Source organism: Pagrus pagrus, assembly GCF_965226575.1.
Source record: "Pagrus pagrus genome assembly, chromosome: 8".
In the NCBI taxonomy this organism is placed as follows: Eukaryota; Metazoa; Chordata; class Actinopteri; order Spariformes; family Sparidae; genus Pagrus; species Pagrus pagrus.
Genome location: NC_140192.1, coordinates 3,581,900 through 3,599,408, shown reverse-complemented (window position 1 = coordinate 3,599,408; position 17,509 = coordinate 3,581,900). Strand labels below are relative to the sequence as shown.

General features: G+C 44.2%; 2 protein-coding genes across 2 annotated transcripts; both read right to left on the bottom strand.

The window, feature by feature from the left end:
• Positions 1 to 50: 50 nt before the first annotated feature.
• pptc7a (protein phosphatase targeting COQ7 a) lies at positions 51 to 10,288 on the bottom strand. The gene is made up of 6 exons (XM_084359013.1): positions 9,693 to 10,288; positions 7,145 to 7,324; positions 4,864 to 5,062; positions 2,838 to 2,961; positions 2,257 to 2,386; positions 51 to 2,149 (listed from the first exon to the last, which is right to left on the bottom strand). The coding sequence occupies exons 1-6, from the start codon at positions 9,892 to 9,894 to the stop codon at positions 2,091 to 2,093; spliced, it is 894 nt and encodes a 297-aa protein (XP_084215139.1). The 5' UTR covers positions 9,895 to 10,288; the 3' UTR covers positions 51 to 2,090.
• A 1,103-nt stretch (positions 10,289 to 11,391) lies between these two features.
• On the bottom strand, positions 11,392 to 15,920 carry ppp1cc (protein phosphatase 1, catalytic subunit, gamma isozyme). The gene is made up of 7 exons (XM_084360788.1): positions 15,537 to 15,920; positions 14,991 to 15,122; positions 13,782 to 14,012; positions 13,593 to 13,697; positions 13,126 to 13,349; positions 12,473 to 12,607; positions 11,392 to 12,059 (listed from the first exon to the last, which is right to left on the bottom strand). The coding sequence occupies exons 1-7, from the start codon at positions 15,589 to 15,591 to the stop codon at positions 11,970 to 11,972; spliced, it is 972 nt and encodes a 323-aa protein (XP_084216914.1). The 5' UTR covers positions 15,592 to 15,920; the 3' UTR covers positions 11,392 to 11,969.
• Positions 15,921 to 17,509: the final 1,589 nt, after the last annotated feature.

The window sequence follows — 17,509 nt, the reverse complement described above, 5'->3', positions numbered from 1 at the left end:
AAACCAACTGCAGGTTCGTGCACATATCACAGTCATCGAATACAACAGGATAATAAATACTATACTCTTTATTTAAATATTGTACAGATTTGAAAATGTTTTTTTTTTAACAGAGCTTATATCTGCATTGAACTGTACACCCAAAATTATATATAGACACATGCTCTGGTTGTAACAAAGTGTTGGGAAGAGGAAGATGAGAGACGGCAGGTCTGAGTCAGGAAGCAGGAACCACAAAGCTAACAGTGGCAGTACCGAACGACTGCGAGAATTGCTTTGTAATATTGTTAAGGCTGCTTAGATTGTCCTTCACACTCACATTTTGACCACTCACTGCTCCTCTCCCATGCCCCGTTGCAAAATGACACCCGACACTGCAGTCTTCCAGCGTGTACTGGCCAGGTTAGGGAGGGAAACAGTCCGTTGGATAGTGCAGATTGTAAACAGTGATGTGAAGATCCACAGGGAGGATTTTCGAAAGCGTGTGATGGCTTTATCACTATTCCTAAGCTCCTGACTGAGTGCAGAGGAGCAGATTTCAGGAGAAAAAAGGTTCAACACACTGTAGGTGGAAAGACCTAGTGTTAAGACAGCAGGGCATGATGGGAAAGCTGTTTCGACTCTTATGGCTACTCGATAGATTCAGGCTTTGTGCTCAGTACCTGGCTGGCACACGGTCAGGGGGTGTAAGGAATAATGGACGTCTGCCAGTATCAACGACACGTGATACAAGGCACCTCATCTTAACAGACAAAATTTTTAGCTATGGGTGAAACTTGCAGAGTGCAAATCTGTAGTGATGTAATGGAAATATAATGACCATTTTTCACATGAAACCTGCAGTGACCTGACTTATGAATATGCCATTGGAGCTCTACAGCAGGAGGGAGAGAGAGAGAAGAAAAGCTGATTGACAACAACCGTTTCTAAAGCTACTCTGACGATCAGTCCAAAGAGTTCAACAATCCCACCGAAACAAAGAAGTTACAAAAATACATTTGGTCACCTGACGAACTCCCACCGAGCTTTTTTCAGATATGCTTCTTAAGCTTTGTGCGTTTTATGGTTGCCAGACCAATTCAGCCCAGTGGATATGGAGTCTGTAGCCTTCACATCACATCCACGCAACAAGGTGCATTCATCACGCATACACATCACATGTAATCACAATCGAGACTTCAGCAGCAGCTGTGAGATTAAAGGGAGGGCATCAGTTTGACACAATATGTATCTGGAGAGGCTTCTGAGCAAGAGCCATGTTGTAACAAACATGTGTGCAACACTTGAATTGCACTGTTGTGGAAAAGGCAGCTGCCGCTTTTCTTCATTCAATCTGCCGACAAACTAACCACAGGTGTAGAAATGTCACACGCTCATTTTTTTGCAGACATTGAACAGAACATCCCAGAACAGCACACCGGTTGTATCCTACTATTGAACATAAGCTCCCTGCACCCACATATGAGGTTTCAGGCCCTCTGACGATTTTCTAACCACCACTTTATCATTAGGAACATGTGTTTGCACAAGGCAGCCCATTTATTGAGCCCTAAATGCTGCCATTTCCTGTGCAGTTCCCTGCTTGACACTACTGATGGACTGCGTCTTTCCCTTCCAGCATCCCAGCGTGGGGCTAACACCTACCGTCTGGCTACAACGGCCTCCGTCTCTGAATCTCAACTTCCTCCCCGCCCAAACCAGCCATCAGAGAAAGACGACTTATCCCTGTCAGACAGGATCCTCATCTCCAACGGCTGCACCAGTGACTGCTGCTTATCCCGGCCAATGGGATTATCCAGTGAGCACAAGATGCCAACACTGCAGCCTGGCCAAGAGGATGTTTCAGGCCTTTTAGTCCTCTTTATTCAGCCCCACTCTGATGCACACGATCACAGAGACGTGGGCATGTAGGAGTTTTTCAGGTGGCAGAAGGGGTTTGATGGTCAGCTGAGGGGGGGGGCTGAGGCAGAGCAGAGCCAGCGCATGCGGGGGAAGCATCTGACATTAGTCCTTCATCCTGGCCAGCAGGAATCAAAGCAGTCCATCGCCTGCAGAGGCAGATGCCCCCATGTAACAGCTCCACACAGATTCTAGTCGGTGTATTCTGCCACTATGGACAGCAGCACTGTGATGTCGTCTGGCTTTCCTCCTGGACAGAAAACAAGAGTGTCCTGTTAGGATAGTGCCGAGTGAAAATGTTTTTCAACATTTTCTACCTTGAAAATAGAAGAGTAACAGATCACCTGAGACACTTACCTCTTACATTCAGTCCGTTGTCACAGGCAAACTGTGCAAAAGGCGACATGTAGTTGGGGTCATACGCCAGCACGTGGGCCTGCTCTGCGATGCTCCGGGCCGTCTGCTGGATGCTCTCATAGTTGGAGTTCTTGACGGCAAAAACAAAGAAGACATGAGGTTTGTTTTCCAGACGTAACACCGATTCCACCGGCTTCTACCAGCAAACCTGTTTGGGCCACAGTTACCCCCTTTCAACCAAGATGGTTCAGATGCTGGTTCGGAGCCAGTGCAACATCCAAAGAACTGGCTTTTAAGAACCAGTTTGCTTTTCCACAGGCACGAGAGCCACTGCAGAGTCGCATTAGGTCACTGTATACGTCTCCAATTTCCCAGCATTGCCAGGAATAACTATAGCTGACTACATCGACTCTTTACAAGTCTTTGCATGCCTACATTGGTATCTAAACACGAGTGGCTCTGAGCCAGCACCTGAATCGCTTTGGTCGAAAAGGGGTGCCGTTGAACCAACTCTGAACTGGCACCGGCCCAGAACCAGCACTTGGGTGGCTTTGGTTTAGAAAGGGGTTTGTGCCACTCACCTTGAGCTTCTTCAGCTCTTGCAGGATCATGTAGTCAGGCATGTTGTCAAAGAGCCCATCGGTGGCGGTCAGGATGATGTCACCAAGCTGGACGTCGAAGGAAGAGCTGTCTGCCGCGTCAGGGCTGCAGGGACAGACGCAGCAAAGTCAGGCAGAGAACAACTAGGACTAGCATCAGAGAGGTTGTGACCGCATTAATTCATCCTGGTTAAGCTTTTTCTCTTTCCCTTTTACACCCACGTACAGGAAATCTGTCCTGTCTGAGCCGATAGATTATTCAGAACCTATAACCCGGCTTCTGCTCCACTCGAGGAATATTCGCTGATCACAACGCATTACTGTAACTGGCTGAAAACTGTCCTCACAAAGCTTTGAATTGCTGCTAATATGTTAACTTGGCTACAGAAACCTGATCACATGTGCAGGATGAGGCTAATTTCACAGAATCGTCACATGGGGGCTTTTGGAAAGGACACTTACGCTCAATAAAACGATGCTACCATTATAATGATGGGTGCTACAAAATACATGTAGACAGGAACCGAGTTAGTCTGCCAGTGTCGAGTTCACTTCTTGGAAGATGCCCTTAGCCTGCCGCACACCCTCCAGCCAGTCACGAATGTTATCCGTTACAAACCGTCTGGACTGCATTATGACACTGAGCCAGAGCTCCCAGGAACAGCCTGTCCTCACTTGGGATTTTAATGTGGCTGAAATATCAGTCCACATGCTGCTTTTCCCACCAGCCAGGTAGAGCCACGGAAAGACGCTATTGTACATTTAGATATGGAATAATGAGAAACGTCTCCAGTGCTTGAACTGAGTGAGCAGCTGTTACTGCAATCAATTGGCTGCCGTGTTTGGATTCATCATCCATTGTTTAACACGTCCGTGAGTCAAAGCCGCTTCTCAAATGCCACTGAGGACGGACACTTTAGATAATTATACAGTGTCGGCTCCGAAACGTCTTATCTTCAATTCTAAATATGAAGCCGATCCTCAGGCATAAATATATGGGCTTATAGCTGTGAGACACCGTTCACCCTTCATTTTCGATCAGCATGCAAAATGACAATGAATCTCTATAAATTCACATGTGGCAAACACATAAATAGCCAACATAGCTTTCAAACACACATTCATCTCTCAGCGTTTTTTCTTTCCGCATCAACACGCTCCAAACCCTTTTTCTAGTCTTCTGCGGAGTGAGGAATGTCGTTAGTGCACTTCAGTTTTGACCCTTGCACTCTTTTCTATTAGTTGCTGTGTAAGTGATCCAGGATTGGAGGCTTAATCTGCCGCTGCACTCACAGTAAATCCTTCCAACTAAATGACTACATGCACAAATGCACAAATTAAAAACAAAGTGTCATTTCAAGCACCGCATTAAATCCACAGCCACTGAAAGTGATGCTGGGGTGTTTGAGACCGAATTTAGGCCATTTAGAAATAAAAAAAAATAAACGTTCTGTATCACTGGTGACCTGCTGTTCAAGTTCATCCATGGTTCATCTTCACTTTGCTATTAAGAGGCTCAAAATAATCTGCCTGGTTGAAGACTTGACGAGTGAAAAGGTGGCGCAGCCTGCTGGTGCACGACTGGCCGCGGTCGGTTTGCCCATCAGCCCACACAGACTTTGACCCGGGTAAGAGGGAAAGCTTGGCAAACACCCAACGGCTGCCCTGCACTCCACTGACGTCTACTGTGCTGCTGCTTGGCACACCGCAGCAACGAGACACAGCAGCACGTGGCCGCCGACACGCTGTTACGCTGCAGCTCCACACGGTACAGACGCTACATTCACAAGACACGGCTGCGTGTGAGGGACACGAGCAAGACAAAATGTTCTGCAGTGCAGTCTGTTACAGCCTTTGTTATCTGTGCATGTGATCTGTATTATCAGATCTGGCGTTCAGAACAAACGCATGATCTCTTTATCAACGGCTCCATTAACTGCTCGGCACACACGTCCCTGCTGTGCTAACCACTTCACATGTATGTGAGGGCAGCAGGTGGGCGTCTCACCTGTCACTGAGGACGGCCCCCTCGGCACCCGGGGGAGCGATGGACAGCTGGAAGGGCGTGTTGAAGTAGTGCTGCTGCTCGTCTGAGCGGTGGACCACTTCCCCTCCCCGCACCACGAGGAAGCCCGAGTCTCCCAGGTTGGCCGTGTGCAGCTGGTGACTCTGCCGGTCCAAAACCACAATGCAAGCTGTGCTGCTACCTGCGGATGTACAAACACATTCATTTGTTTTATCATTTCAAATGCAAATGTTAGGTTTGACAGAGCCTAAAAATAAAATGCAAATGTGCTCTGCATCATCGGTTGATCCCACCGAACAGTCGTGACCAAACTAAAAGGTCATGCACTAGCTGTACTCCAAATACTTATTTTCTTCACGGTGGGAGACATAAATGCTCAGTGCAAGCGAGGTTAATAGGGAACGAATCTGATCAAAATCTTGATGTGAAAACATTTCTGTTAACAGCAGACGTCTTGTAGGAAAAGAACAGGTGTAACAAACAACATTAGCAACGGCTGCTCTCCATCCATGTGTCCTGATAGGGTCAGTGGCTCAACATGGACAATACCAGGGGCCTGAAACTAAATGGAATCCAGCCATCATTTATTTAATCATTTACATGTGTTTTTCCTACTGAGACATGCCAAAATATCTTCTCTAACAGAGGGTCTATAATGAGGAAACATCATTTTCTTAAAAATGCGAAGAAGCTGCAAACACGCTAAAAACTTCTTCGTCTTATCCGCCAGACTTTCTGCAGTTACACAGCGAAGGAAACAAAGAACTCTACTTTTATGGAAAGATATCTATCTGAAGCATGTGTTGGTACTTTGATTAATGAGCTTAGCCCGAATACACAATCTCGAGCACAATCAGTGTCACGGTTTGAAGGACTTTTGGAGTCCCACCATGAGGGAGATGGTGAGGAGGAAACACGAGCTGGTGGCGCAGCCGGTCAGCGTGCAGCCACACCCTGCTGGTGATTCATCCGGCACACCAAAATATGCTTTGCTCTCTGGGATCAACCTTGAAAAACCCCTCACGCACTGTGACTCACTCCCTTTCTCCTCTGTTTTCTCTTCAGCAGTACAATTACACACACTGCCCGCCTCGAGAACGTTCCCTCTGCCGTGAAGGAACGGCACAATACGGTGTTGTTTCCCCCGCTGCACATGTGATAAAGGGGTGGAAAAGTACTGACACTCGTAGCGACAGATCTGTTCCTAAAGCGGTTGATGTTACATGTTTGTGCAGGCTTTGTTGTCAGGGAAGCGGTACGAAGGAGGAAAGGGACCATGGAAGTGAACTGCATGGGGCAGGTCGGGACTTGGGACATTCCCAGGACTCCTTAATGGGATCTGGCTGTTCTCTGACTCATGTTGCAAACATCTCCATTCAGCTACCACTACACTCAACAGACAGAAACAAACAAGTGGAAAACGGCAAACATAGTGCCTCTCTAGGCTGAACTATACTGTCTTGCAGAGCGCGTTGCATGGATCTTAATTTACTTAGTGAGCCTTTAAACGAGATCAGAGGCACTGATTAGGAAAAAACAGGAGGACCAGAGTCTGCAGCCTCAGGATAACACGTTTAATACAAATGGTTCGGCAAAGAAGAAGACCTCAGCAGCTCGTACTCACTGAACTAGACAGAATAAGTGGTGATCAATACAGAGAAGCAGCATCTTTCCAGACTTCACTGCACCTGCAGACTTGCCGACTTTGCTGACGTGTTTGCGGGAAGTCCGCTAATCTTGAGGGCTTTCCACACTCACATTTCATCCAGTCCACAAGGAGCCTCAAGCAAACCTTCGGCAGACTTACCCACAATTCATTGCAATGACAAACTTATCATGAATGTGTAAAATAATACTTGACTCGATGACAGTGAACACGTCACGGTATGTGCAACTGAAGCCCGCGAAGGCTCAGTCCACAAGTCCAGAGGGGGGAAATTTGGATCGAGTCTGTGCCAAGGTACAACAAATCCTGACCGTCCTGTACTAGTACAACTGACTGTTACTCTCTCTCTAAGAACACTGAGGCCCAGGCACAATGAACTGATGACTGACTTTGAGGCACGTTCCCTGTCACTCTGCCATGTCAGGGCTGTCCTACTGTCACATCTTCCAGTGCACATTTCACTTTCCAGGCCCTTGCAGCCTCTCGCATTTACCAGTTGATGTCAGCTAAAGTCTGGGAGGTTTCAGGGTTTAAGGACTTAGGGGGCACATTTGGGATTTGGGTCTGAGATCCTGTGTTTGCTGCAGCTGTACTCACCCAGTAGTGGCACTTTGTTCTGCAGCAGCTCGTAGTAGCTGGTCGTGAGGACTCCCACAGGGTTGCTGGGGACGAAGCGGCCTTCCTTCACCAGCCTCTCACACGTCTTCATCAGGGTACCTGAAAACTGCGATGGGTCCACTCCATAGTCCCGCCAGCCACCTACTCCATCTGCTACACCTATAACACACACAAGTATTCATTTAATGATGGGGATTAGCAATAAACATTTGTATGCTGTATTGTGCATCACGCCACCTTTTAAACCCGACAAGGAACTTTTTTCCTCCCAGTGGTTTGAGTGAAATCAAGCTCAGAAAAACAACAATCACTTTAGACATTCTCAGACTTGATCCACATGTGAGGATCTTTAAAGAAACAAGAACAATGCCATGCAGCTGCACAATAAAGCAAGACAATGGTCACTTTCACAAAGATGCAGAAAGGACATCCAGTACAGAAAAAAAGACAGTGTTCAAGAAATCAAAGAAATGCCACAGAATGCGTAACACAGCCTCTGTCTGTACCAACAACATCTGTGACCCGTCACTGTTTCAGTTATTCCTGATTAAGTGTGTCGTCTACAGAATTTGAGAGTTGCTTCGGTGCATTTTAAGCCCACTGATAAAATATTTTGGCACAAAACACAAAATGTGTGATTTCACAAATGCATGAAAATTCTCCGCATTACAAGCCTTCATCAATCTTTCTATAAAAAGATGCCGACGCTTTCTTCGCGTGTTAATAAAAGTATTTGTTCCCATAGGAGCATCTGCACGGCTCCAAGATTTTCCTAGAAAGGAAACTTTAGTCCCGATACTCCGAGGACTGACCATACAAGGATGTCCCTCTGCGTCTCCTCAGCCGCTGCCAGAACAGAGAAACAGGCCCGCACAAAGCTGCCACACAACTTTGCAACTAATCAAACCTTCCAAAAATAACCCGACATAGTGAAGGGGTGTCTTGATTTCTGTGTTTACTTGTGTGTCTCGATTAACTCAGTGTGGTCCTGCAGAGGCGTTAAATACCGTGCTGTTTACACAGGATTCAATGCCTCTCTGCTGAAGAGTCACTTCAATCAACGCTGGACGCAGCAGATTGCACAGCCTGCATTGTTTTTGTTTACTTAAGACACTGACAGCGTGTGGAACGAAATCGCCACACTATACAAAGCCTGAGGGAAGTTCAGGTTGAAGCCTACAAAGTGTAAAGAAGATGATGTTGCAGGTGATCGATACAGAGCAAAAACAAATGCTGAAGTACAACGATGTGACGTGATAAGGCCGTGTGAAAGCACTCACTCTTATCACTTAGTGTGCACATCAATGAGCCCTGAACCGTATAATTTGTGCGTGGGGGTTAGGGGTAATTGGGAAAATGTGACACACGCACGATGGGAAGGGGCGCTAGTCAGGTCAACTCTACATCTTCATGTCCTCAATATAACACGTAATACTAAGTGCTCTGACACTCAGAGTTCACACATGACACTCCCACACAGGGTTTAGAGCCTGCAACTCCCCTGTTAGAAGTGAAGAGGCCTCTCGGATGAGAGGTGAAACGTCTTCAAGAAACTGAAACAGTCCAGCTGCCTACGATACAGCACTTAGTATTTCTGAGTTAGTATCAGTACGAGGGTTAGACCAACGATCAGTGCCAATATTCAGCATTTTCTGATTATCGTATCGGTGATTTTTCTGTCAGACTGCAGATAAAATTAAACTAATTTACATTTTTGGCTCTGATGCAACATCCTCTCACACAATGTCCCGGTTAATATTAAAATCCTGAGTTTGCTACTACGTAGTGCCTCATTAACCTTCATGCAACTGTTGATACGTTTTATGTTTTCTAACTTTCATTTTTGGATCATTTTGGCTGTATTAATGCATATTACATACATTATGGCAAATGATAATCATGCATCTCGTGTTATCAGGCTTTCATTCTGCGGACCTGGATGAGATTTTGTAATTTCTTTTAACTAGTTTTCCCTTGATAGGGAAATTTACCTGTACTTACAGGCCAAATACATGCTATTTCCCTTGTGTCCTGTAGGGGGGCTTTGCCTCATTATGAAACTTAACCTTTATGCAACTGATAAAAGACTACATTTACTGCAAAATAAAAAACTGCCATACAAATACTATATATTAAGTATATGGGAAACAACTATTTTCTGTGTTGCACCATGGAAACAAACTGGTATTTAAAGGGTTAAAATCCTGAAAATGAATTAATATTTTGCAGCTATTATCAGGAAATGTAACCCAGTGAAAGTTGAACATAATATTAATATACAGTATTTTTTATGGCAGTTTTTGACATGTTACTTTTTTGGGGGAAGATTTGTGTTTCACATCTGTACAGGCTGCTACTGGTTTTCACTGAAAATAGAGGAAAAATATAATAATATGAATAATGTCACTCAGGCTTCAGGTTAAACTGTGTGACCTTTGACCTCCCGTCACGTCACACAGCACAGTGATGTCGCACGGCTCGGTCGGTTTAATGTCTCCAAAAGCCAAACAAAGCAAAAGACACTCACCCAACACATCGGCGGATCTGTGGCGGGCGATGAAGCACGCGTCGTCCCCATAGCACATCCCCTTCTTCAGGATGCCTTTGCGGAAATCCTTGCCGAAGCCGCAGCTCGCCGTCACCAGGCTGTAGTCGCGGCTGTCTGTCTGAGAAAGTCCGCCGATGACAGCTCTGGCAACCAGTCTACCGTACGACAGCACGGACAACATCACCTACACACCAGCTCCCCGAGCCACACGAACCGGCCAAGCTAGCAAGCACCGCTAGCTTAGCGTCGACGTACGCGGGGGCGCACAATGTTGACTTGCTAGCTTTGTTGCTAACGAGCCCCGGAGATGTGTGTCTGAGCTAGCCAGACAATAACAGCCGCCACGCACTCATACACACACACACACAATCACACACACACACAATGACTGCCCGCTGGTGTAAAATATGTAACGGCCACAAAAATCACAGAAAACAGCCGCCTCTTCCGCTCCAGAAGACCCGTAGGCGCTGCTCGTCCGCGGCCATGGTGCCAGTTCAGCCTCCGAGACGCGACATAACAGAAGATGTGACCGCGCTGCCCTGTGGCCTCGAACCAACACGCGCTCCGCTAGCAGGGCAGGTCTTGTGACTGCTCTGACGTCAGAGGCCATTACGCAATCCACGTTTCCTAATAAGGAAATATCACTTTCAGACAGCTTTTTATCTTATCTGAGCGACGCGAGCGCACACAGGTTGTGTAAGTGCGCGTTTGTGTAGACTTGTGTTCACGTTCAGCTGTTGTTAGTGTTGTTTTTATTATTATATTATTAGGTTGTTTGGATGCTATAGAAAATATATAAATATTTTTGTTTTTGCAGATATTTGTAAGATGGTGTCATGTAGTCTGTTTTATTTGTATTTATTCTATTTATATGTGTGCTTTAAAGGTGCACTATGCAGTTTTGGGGAACGCGTTTTAATCAGGAGACATTTTTCTGCCTAAATAAACAAACTGACCTTAAAGAACAAAACAATTTCATACGGTTTTACGTTGTTTATTACATGTGGCGGACCCTGCCACCTTTCTAGAAATAAAATTTGTGATTTCCTGTGTTGTTTTTCTTTTTTTAATTGTAAAAAATAACTAGCCAACTATTATTTAAATCAGCTTTTAATGCAATATTTTATATTATCTTTTATTTTATTGCTCATTTTAATCTTTTATTCTTTGACTATTCATTTCATTGCAGTTGGTGTGCATTAGTCTCTAATCCGTTTTGGTTTTCTTAATATAGGATGTTTTTTCAAACACTTGTAAAGCACTTTGCACTGCATTTTGATTAGTCTGAAAGGTGCTATATAAATTAAGTTTGATTGATTTATTGATTTGTTTCTGTGGACACTAATGCTATTTGAAGCATAAGAATAAATACAACATGAGTAGATGTGGGCACAAATAATCAGAGGAAGCAGCAACATCCTGAAAACTGTAAAAACAAAGATATGACATTTCCCCTGTAGCACTTTCTTTATACAATATTATGCACCTCCTTCTGTGACCTGGATTTTGCCCTATATTCTGTCTCCCCCTTGTGGGTGTTGACTGATGGGAGCCCCCTTTGTTCGTGAGGCGTTATTGCGCAACAACAATCTTTGTAATTTACAGTTCAGTATTTCAGTTTGTAATGTGTGTCACTTTATTTATTTTTAGGAATAAATGACATTCAGACGCAAAATTTCCCCCTAAAATACACTCAAAGTTTATTAGAAAGGTTTTAGACATTACAAGAGTGCTTCTTTATTAATTTAACTTAGCACAAGACTTGTTTAAAAATGTGATGATGCAGTGTAAATCAATATCCTATGACACTGACCGTAAATAAACTGTAAATAATGTTTTACAGAAGTAAACAGGTGTTTGTGACTTTCCCCCGTTGGTTTTATAGCCATTAATACCCATTGCCGACAGTGAGAAAAAAGATGACAACTCAATAAGACATGAAAGAAACTGGAAAAATTGTGCACAGCTTCAAACAAGGCATTCCTGTGCATAAGTAGCCGTATTGTTACATTTTTCCTGATTGAACAGTCATATGTGGCAAAGACTAGCTGCAAAATGAGTGCAAAACACCTGAGGTTTTCATGGTGACATATCAATTTACCCCTGTGGACAAAACAACAAAATATTTTGCTTTCATCGTGTAGGAGTGAATATCTTTTCAGTATTGGCAGCATGAAGGATAACCAATCCTTCGAATGCAGAAGACGAAAGCAGAACAGAGGAGTGAGACTCCGGCTATTTGTGCCCCTCCACTCATTTCTTGGCTTGCTTGGTGACCATGTTACGAGGGGGAGTCACAGGACGGCTGCCGTTGGGCTTCTTCTTCTCGGCTGGTTTCAAAATCTATAATAAGGAAATATACAGAGGTGAGGATGTTGAGTGTGACGGCATCAGATTACTGTCAAACACACCTGATGACGCAGCCATCAGATGTTGAACTCAGGAAAAAAATTCAGATTCTAAGAGAAGATTTGGACGTTTGTGACAGCTGCTTTTCATTATTTTTATAATCTAGACAACCTAAAATCAATAAAAAACAAATGAAATCGAAAGACGATAAGCTGATCGTGAAAATAAATGCACCAAAAGCAGTTGATGGCATCTGTTCTTTAGCCGTCTACTTCTGCTGGTGAAGTAATTAGCTTAAAAGATTTGTCAAGGTTCTACTAACAACCCTCAATTTCAATTAAGCAGTGTTTTATAGTTACCCCGAATGACAAATTAAAAGTGCAATTCATATCATCCATTACACTTGCCTGGAAAGAGCACATGAGGGTCTCATCCACACTCATCATGGCACCAGCGTTGTCAAACTCCCCACAATAGTTCGGCGCTGAGAACAAAGTGACGAGTTGCCTCTTCGCAAAAAATTCATAGCCATCCTCAACAACCTGCGAGTGAGATAATGGTAGAAAAGACCAGATTACACACTTAAAAAACAAAAGACAAAACTCCCTGAATGGACGTTAACTGTATGAACATGAAGAGTGCCAGAGAAAGCCCAGAGCAGCGGCTCCCAACCTGATGTGTCACAAGATAATGAACACAACTGGAAAGCAGAAAACGAATGACCATGTGTGTTCGTTTCAGACTTTCCTCTGGTCCCACTTTTGTTCTTGTGACTAACTGGATCATTTTATCTCAAGTCTTTTTTATTCAAAACAAGGAAAACTTCTTGTTTTACTGGTCACAACCACCAGAATTTCAGTATACAAACAGTCCTCAGAAGTTACTGGTGGACATTTCTGTATTTTGAAGGGTCAAAACCCAGAAAGGTTGGGAAACACTGTCCAGTGTACGCAGTGTGTACCAGTTCTCTGCACAGTGTGTGATGTCCTGCCCTGCTTGGACCGAGTGTGTCTGCAAACATACAGCCACATCTCTGTTCACGGTGTCAGAGGTCACTTACCTGATGAGCACGACAGATCAGATCCAGGTCATGCTTGTGCAGGAACTTGGCCACCACCTCTGAGCCGAAGGTAAATGAAACGCCCCTGTCGTTCTCTCCCCAGCCCAGAACATCCTTGTCTGGATCGGACCAGAGCAGATCGCACAGCAGACCCTGGTCGGGCACATCAGTGGGGCGCATGATGCGTCTGATCTGCTCCATGGACTGAAGGTCAGGTGACAGTCCTGAGCAGAAGGGCAGTAAAAGTACAAATAAACACACAGACACCGAGGTCAATATCTATTACACATGTATGAGGCCTACGTCAACTGACAAACTGCAAACACAGCACTACTCAAGGACAAACGAGAGTGGCTGACGTCAAAGGTAGACTACTTTGGACATTGTGATCAAAACTTTACAGCCACGGTGACACGAGAGAAGTAACACAAACCGTCCAGTTTCAGACATACGGTGGGTTTACACACCTCCATGGCAGCAAAAGATCTTCTCATCGACAATGGCGGCGATAGGGAGGCAGTTAAAACAATCTGTGAAGGTCTTCCAGAGTTTGATGTTGTACCTTCTTTTACCTAAAAATACAATTTAAATAAGCCAAGTCAGCATTAGTATTACAACCAGGAGTGAACTCGTACTGACGGCGGCAGAATACTCACACTCATCATAGAAACCATATATTCTGTTGATTGAAGCACACTCATGGTTTCCCCTCAGCAGGAAGAAGTTCTCTGGATATTTGATTTTGTAGGCCAGCAGGAGGCAGATGGTTTCCAGAGACTGCTTCCCCCTGTCCACATAGTCGCCCAGAAACAGGTAGTTGCTTTCTGGAGGGAAGCCCCCGTACTCAAACAGCCTCAGCAGGTCGTAGTATTGCCCGTGGATGTCACCTGCAGGACAGAGGCAGATCAAGGCACTTGTGTTTTAATTTCCCCTCGTCTCTTTGGTGACATTTTCAAGAACGGCTCACACTGCACAAAGACCTTCATCAGGTTATCTTACAAGACAATACGAGGAGACCATCTTGAATAGGCTGGTAGACCCATGTGGACCAATCGGGTCACAATACAGACAGATATCACTTAAAATACTATCACACACATGTGGACCAATAAAGTTACAGAGTGAAAATGTTGCGAAAAGTGCTGACTATGTGGCACTGTGGGACAACAAAACAATCATTAAACCATTTAAAAAAATAAATAATCGATCAAAAAGGTGCATGCTTCTAAAGCGTATCCTTGAACAACAAACAAAAATAAAATTACATTATTAGAGAATCAGGCTAAAAAATATGCATTAATCTCAGCTATGAAGAAGCAGATAAAGACACAGCGCGTCTGTATTGTTGGGTCTGGAGTCTCATTTTCCTTTTGACAGTAAGTCAGGTGTGTTGGCCAATCGAGCACCGTAATGTTCAGTAAACCAGTTACTACTAGTTTTGGCACTGTGGGCAGGTGCCAAGTCCTGCAGGAAAAAGGAAATCAGCATCTCCACACTCTTCCTTTTCCTGCAGGACTCGTAACTGGTGTAATGAAGTAATGAGTATATATGTACACACTTTTCAGAAGGTCGACATTCTGTATTATAAATCCTTTTTTTGATTGGTCTTATGTCATATTTTGATATTTCACAATACTGGATTTTCGATTTTCATGAGCTGTAAGCTGTAATCATCAAAATGAAAACAAAAGAAGGCTCGAAACGTTTCACTTGATGTGAAATGAAACTAGAATATGTTAAAGTTTCGCTTTTTGAATTCAATTACGTGACACTAATGACCCTTTCCATGATATTTAAAAAAAGATTAGATGCATATGTATATTATATTTCTGATACACATTCATATTCATACAACTCTCACATACCACAAATCTTGAGGGGGGCCTCCAGCTCCAGCAGGATGGGTTGACTGAGGAAGATCTCCCTGGACTTCAGGCACAATCCGCGGATCTCATTCTCCTGCAGCTGCACATTCTTGCCAGGCTTTGCCCCTCGGACTGCAGCGCGAAAACACAAACACAACGTCAGCGACAACAATGGTTGAACGCTGTTCCCGCTACGCTGGCTGGACCATTATTTATCTATATGCTGTGTGTGTGTGTGCATGTACACGGCGCCGCAGTGGTACAGTCTGAGCAATACAGTGTGTGTGTGTGTGTGTGTGTTGGACCCAGCAGCTACATGCCATTTTGTGCCCTTCGGCTACATATACTGTCATTCTCAACCGAGAGACAGAGTAAAATATAACTGACGACTGACAGTAAAGACATTAAAGCTAATGTAAACAATTATTGGACACGCTGTTGGTAAACATACGGTACAGTTAGCCGCCTGTGTCCTGCTAGCATCTGTCATATCAACATTTAGCTAAAAAGCGGTGTTTTGTAAGTAATATATGAGCATTCCCTTACCTTCTAAAAGCCGTTGGATGATACTGTCTATGTTGAGCTTGTCAACATCAGCCATCGCAGCGTTAGGGTTAATAAAATCGATTCAGTCAAAATCTAGGTTTGTGAAAGCTAGCCCGCTAGCTGTCTTGGCATTAGCTACCTCGCTAACGTTAGCTTGGCTGATTTTCCGGCTGAGGGTGAAGATGTTGGTTGCGATTCTGTTTAGCTGCTCGATGACACTTTGGACAAACTAATAAGCTACGTACACATCGCACTTTACAAAAAAAAAATCTACATCCAATGGTGGTTTTTTGCTACGAAACAGGGACAACAAAAAATAAACGTCAGCCGCACTAGCTGTTCGCTAGCGATGGTGTCCCCGTCTGTTTTTCTCTGCCGCACCTTGTACAGCTGCTTCAAGGAGGCTGCCGCTGCCGCTGGCCGCGCCGCTGCTGCCCCCTGCTGGCCTGGATGGAGAATGAGTCTGTGGCGTTATGGGCTCATTCTACACTTTACAGAGAAATTACACCTGGAAGACACCTGAGACTTATTTTTATTTCATATTTTAATGATAAAACAACAGGTTATTTGAATAATTACTGCCTCTTAAACACACAAACACTCAAAATGACAACAGTATAAATGGTTAAGTAGACAATGGCACCACTTTAACGCATTAAAGAGGTCATATTACGCAAATTATTTAGGTTCATACTTTTATTCGTAGGTCCTAGTAGAACAGGTCTAGATACTTTAATTTTCAAAAAAACAAAATTTTTTCTCATATGGTGCATTGCTGCAGCATCCGTTTACACACTGTGTCTCGAACGCTCCGTTTTAGCTACAGAGTGAGACATCTGGCCTCTGTTCAATCTTTCGTGAGAGTTGCACATGTGCTCTACTTAACGGGCAGGATGTAGCCAATCAGAGGCAGTAGTAGCAAGGTAGTGTGATCTAAAATAAAATAACGCAGCAGCAGCAACTGTGTGTCTGCTGACTGACTGGAGTGTATTATATATATTATACAGCCCCTGTTACATAGTGATGCGCATAAGTTACGCAAGTAAAGGCTCGAGTCCAAACCAGGCGTTTCAGGCGGTGCAGGAGCAGAGTTTTTTCCCTTTGGCGTTGACTTTTTCACTTTGCAGACCTTTTACATGCACAAACATGCTTCATAACACAATAAAGGAAAGGCAAAAACCCCAAAAAAGCAGAATATGACCCATTTAAATGTAATCATGTTACGACCAGGGCCTCGGGGAAACCCTGGCGCAACATGAAAATGAGCACCGACAGCAGCAAAGTGTTTTTAAAGGTTTTATTTAAAAAACACACATCCAGCACACAAACAGACGTGCTGGCAGTCGGGCTGAGAGAGGAGACAGGAGAGCCCACGGGAACCGGGAGGAGCCGGCCCGTAAAAATAATTCTGGCTCGGAGGCTGAAACCAATCAGCTCGCTCAGACAACCTACACTCACACTCAGACAAACACACTCACACAGGTATCGAGTAAGAGAAACATTTAAAAATAAGTATGTTTAGTTAAATCTCACCACTGCTAACGACAAAACAGTTGTATGAAGTTCATTACAGTTTGATTGAGTTCGATGTTTTACAGTGACAGTGTGTAAAATTAATAATATAACATTAAAATACTTCATGCACACACAGAAGATTCTCACCTGAAATCAGCACAGAAGCAGTTGAATATGTTAAAGTGAGTTGGTGCCATTAAAGCGTGTCACAGGGTAATCATGGAGCAGATTAATTACTGATAGCAGTTGTTAACTTGTTGTAGTAAAAACATGGTAGGCTACAAGAAGAAAGAAGTGAGTACTTAGCAGGTAATTATGCAGCAATTCTGTCTGGGCAGGACAACTGACAGCGATGCAGTAATTATAGGTGTATTAATTTCAGTATTTTGACAGTCTGGTAACTTAAAATCAAAGGATGGAAACACAGACATCCTCAAGTACAGCTCTCAAGCTTCTTG

Excerpts from the sequence above, each read along its gene's own strand:
- ppp1cc (XM_084360788.1), bottom strand. The coding sequence starts at position 15,591 with ATGGCTGATGTTGACAAGCTCAACATAGACAGTATCATCCAACGGCTT. Across the intron at positions 13,698-13,781 it reads ATATGGTTTCTATGATGAGT|GTAAAAGAAGGTACAACATC; the intron begins GTGAGTATTCTG and ends TTGTATTTTTAG. Across the intron at positions 12,608-13,125 it reads TGATCTGTCGTGCTCATCAG|GTTGTTGAGGATGGCTATGA; the intron begins GTAAGTGACCTC and ends TCTCACTCGCAG.
- pptc7a (XM_084359013.1), bottom strand. The coding sequence starts at position 9,894 with ATGTTGTCCGTGCTGTCGTACGGTAGACTGGTTGCCAGAGCTGTCATC. Across the intron at positions 5,063-7,144 it reads GAACAAAGTGCCACTACTGG|GTAGCAGCACAGCTTGCATT; the intron begins GTGAGTACAGCT and ends GTACATCCGCAG. Across the intron at positions 2,150-2,256 it reads CAACGGACTGAATGTAAGAG|GAGGAAAGCCAGACGACATC; the intron begins GTAAGTGTCTCA and ends TTTTCTGTCCAG.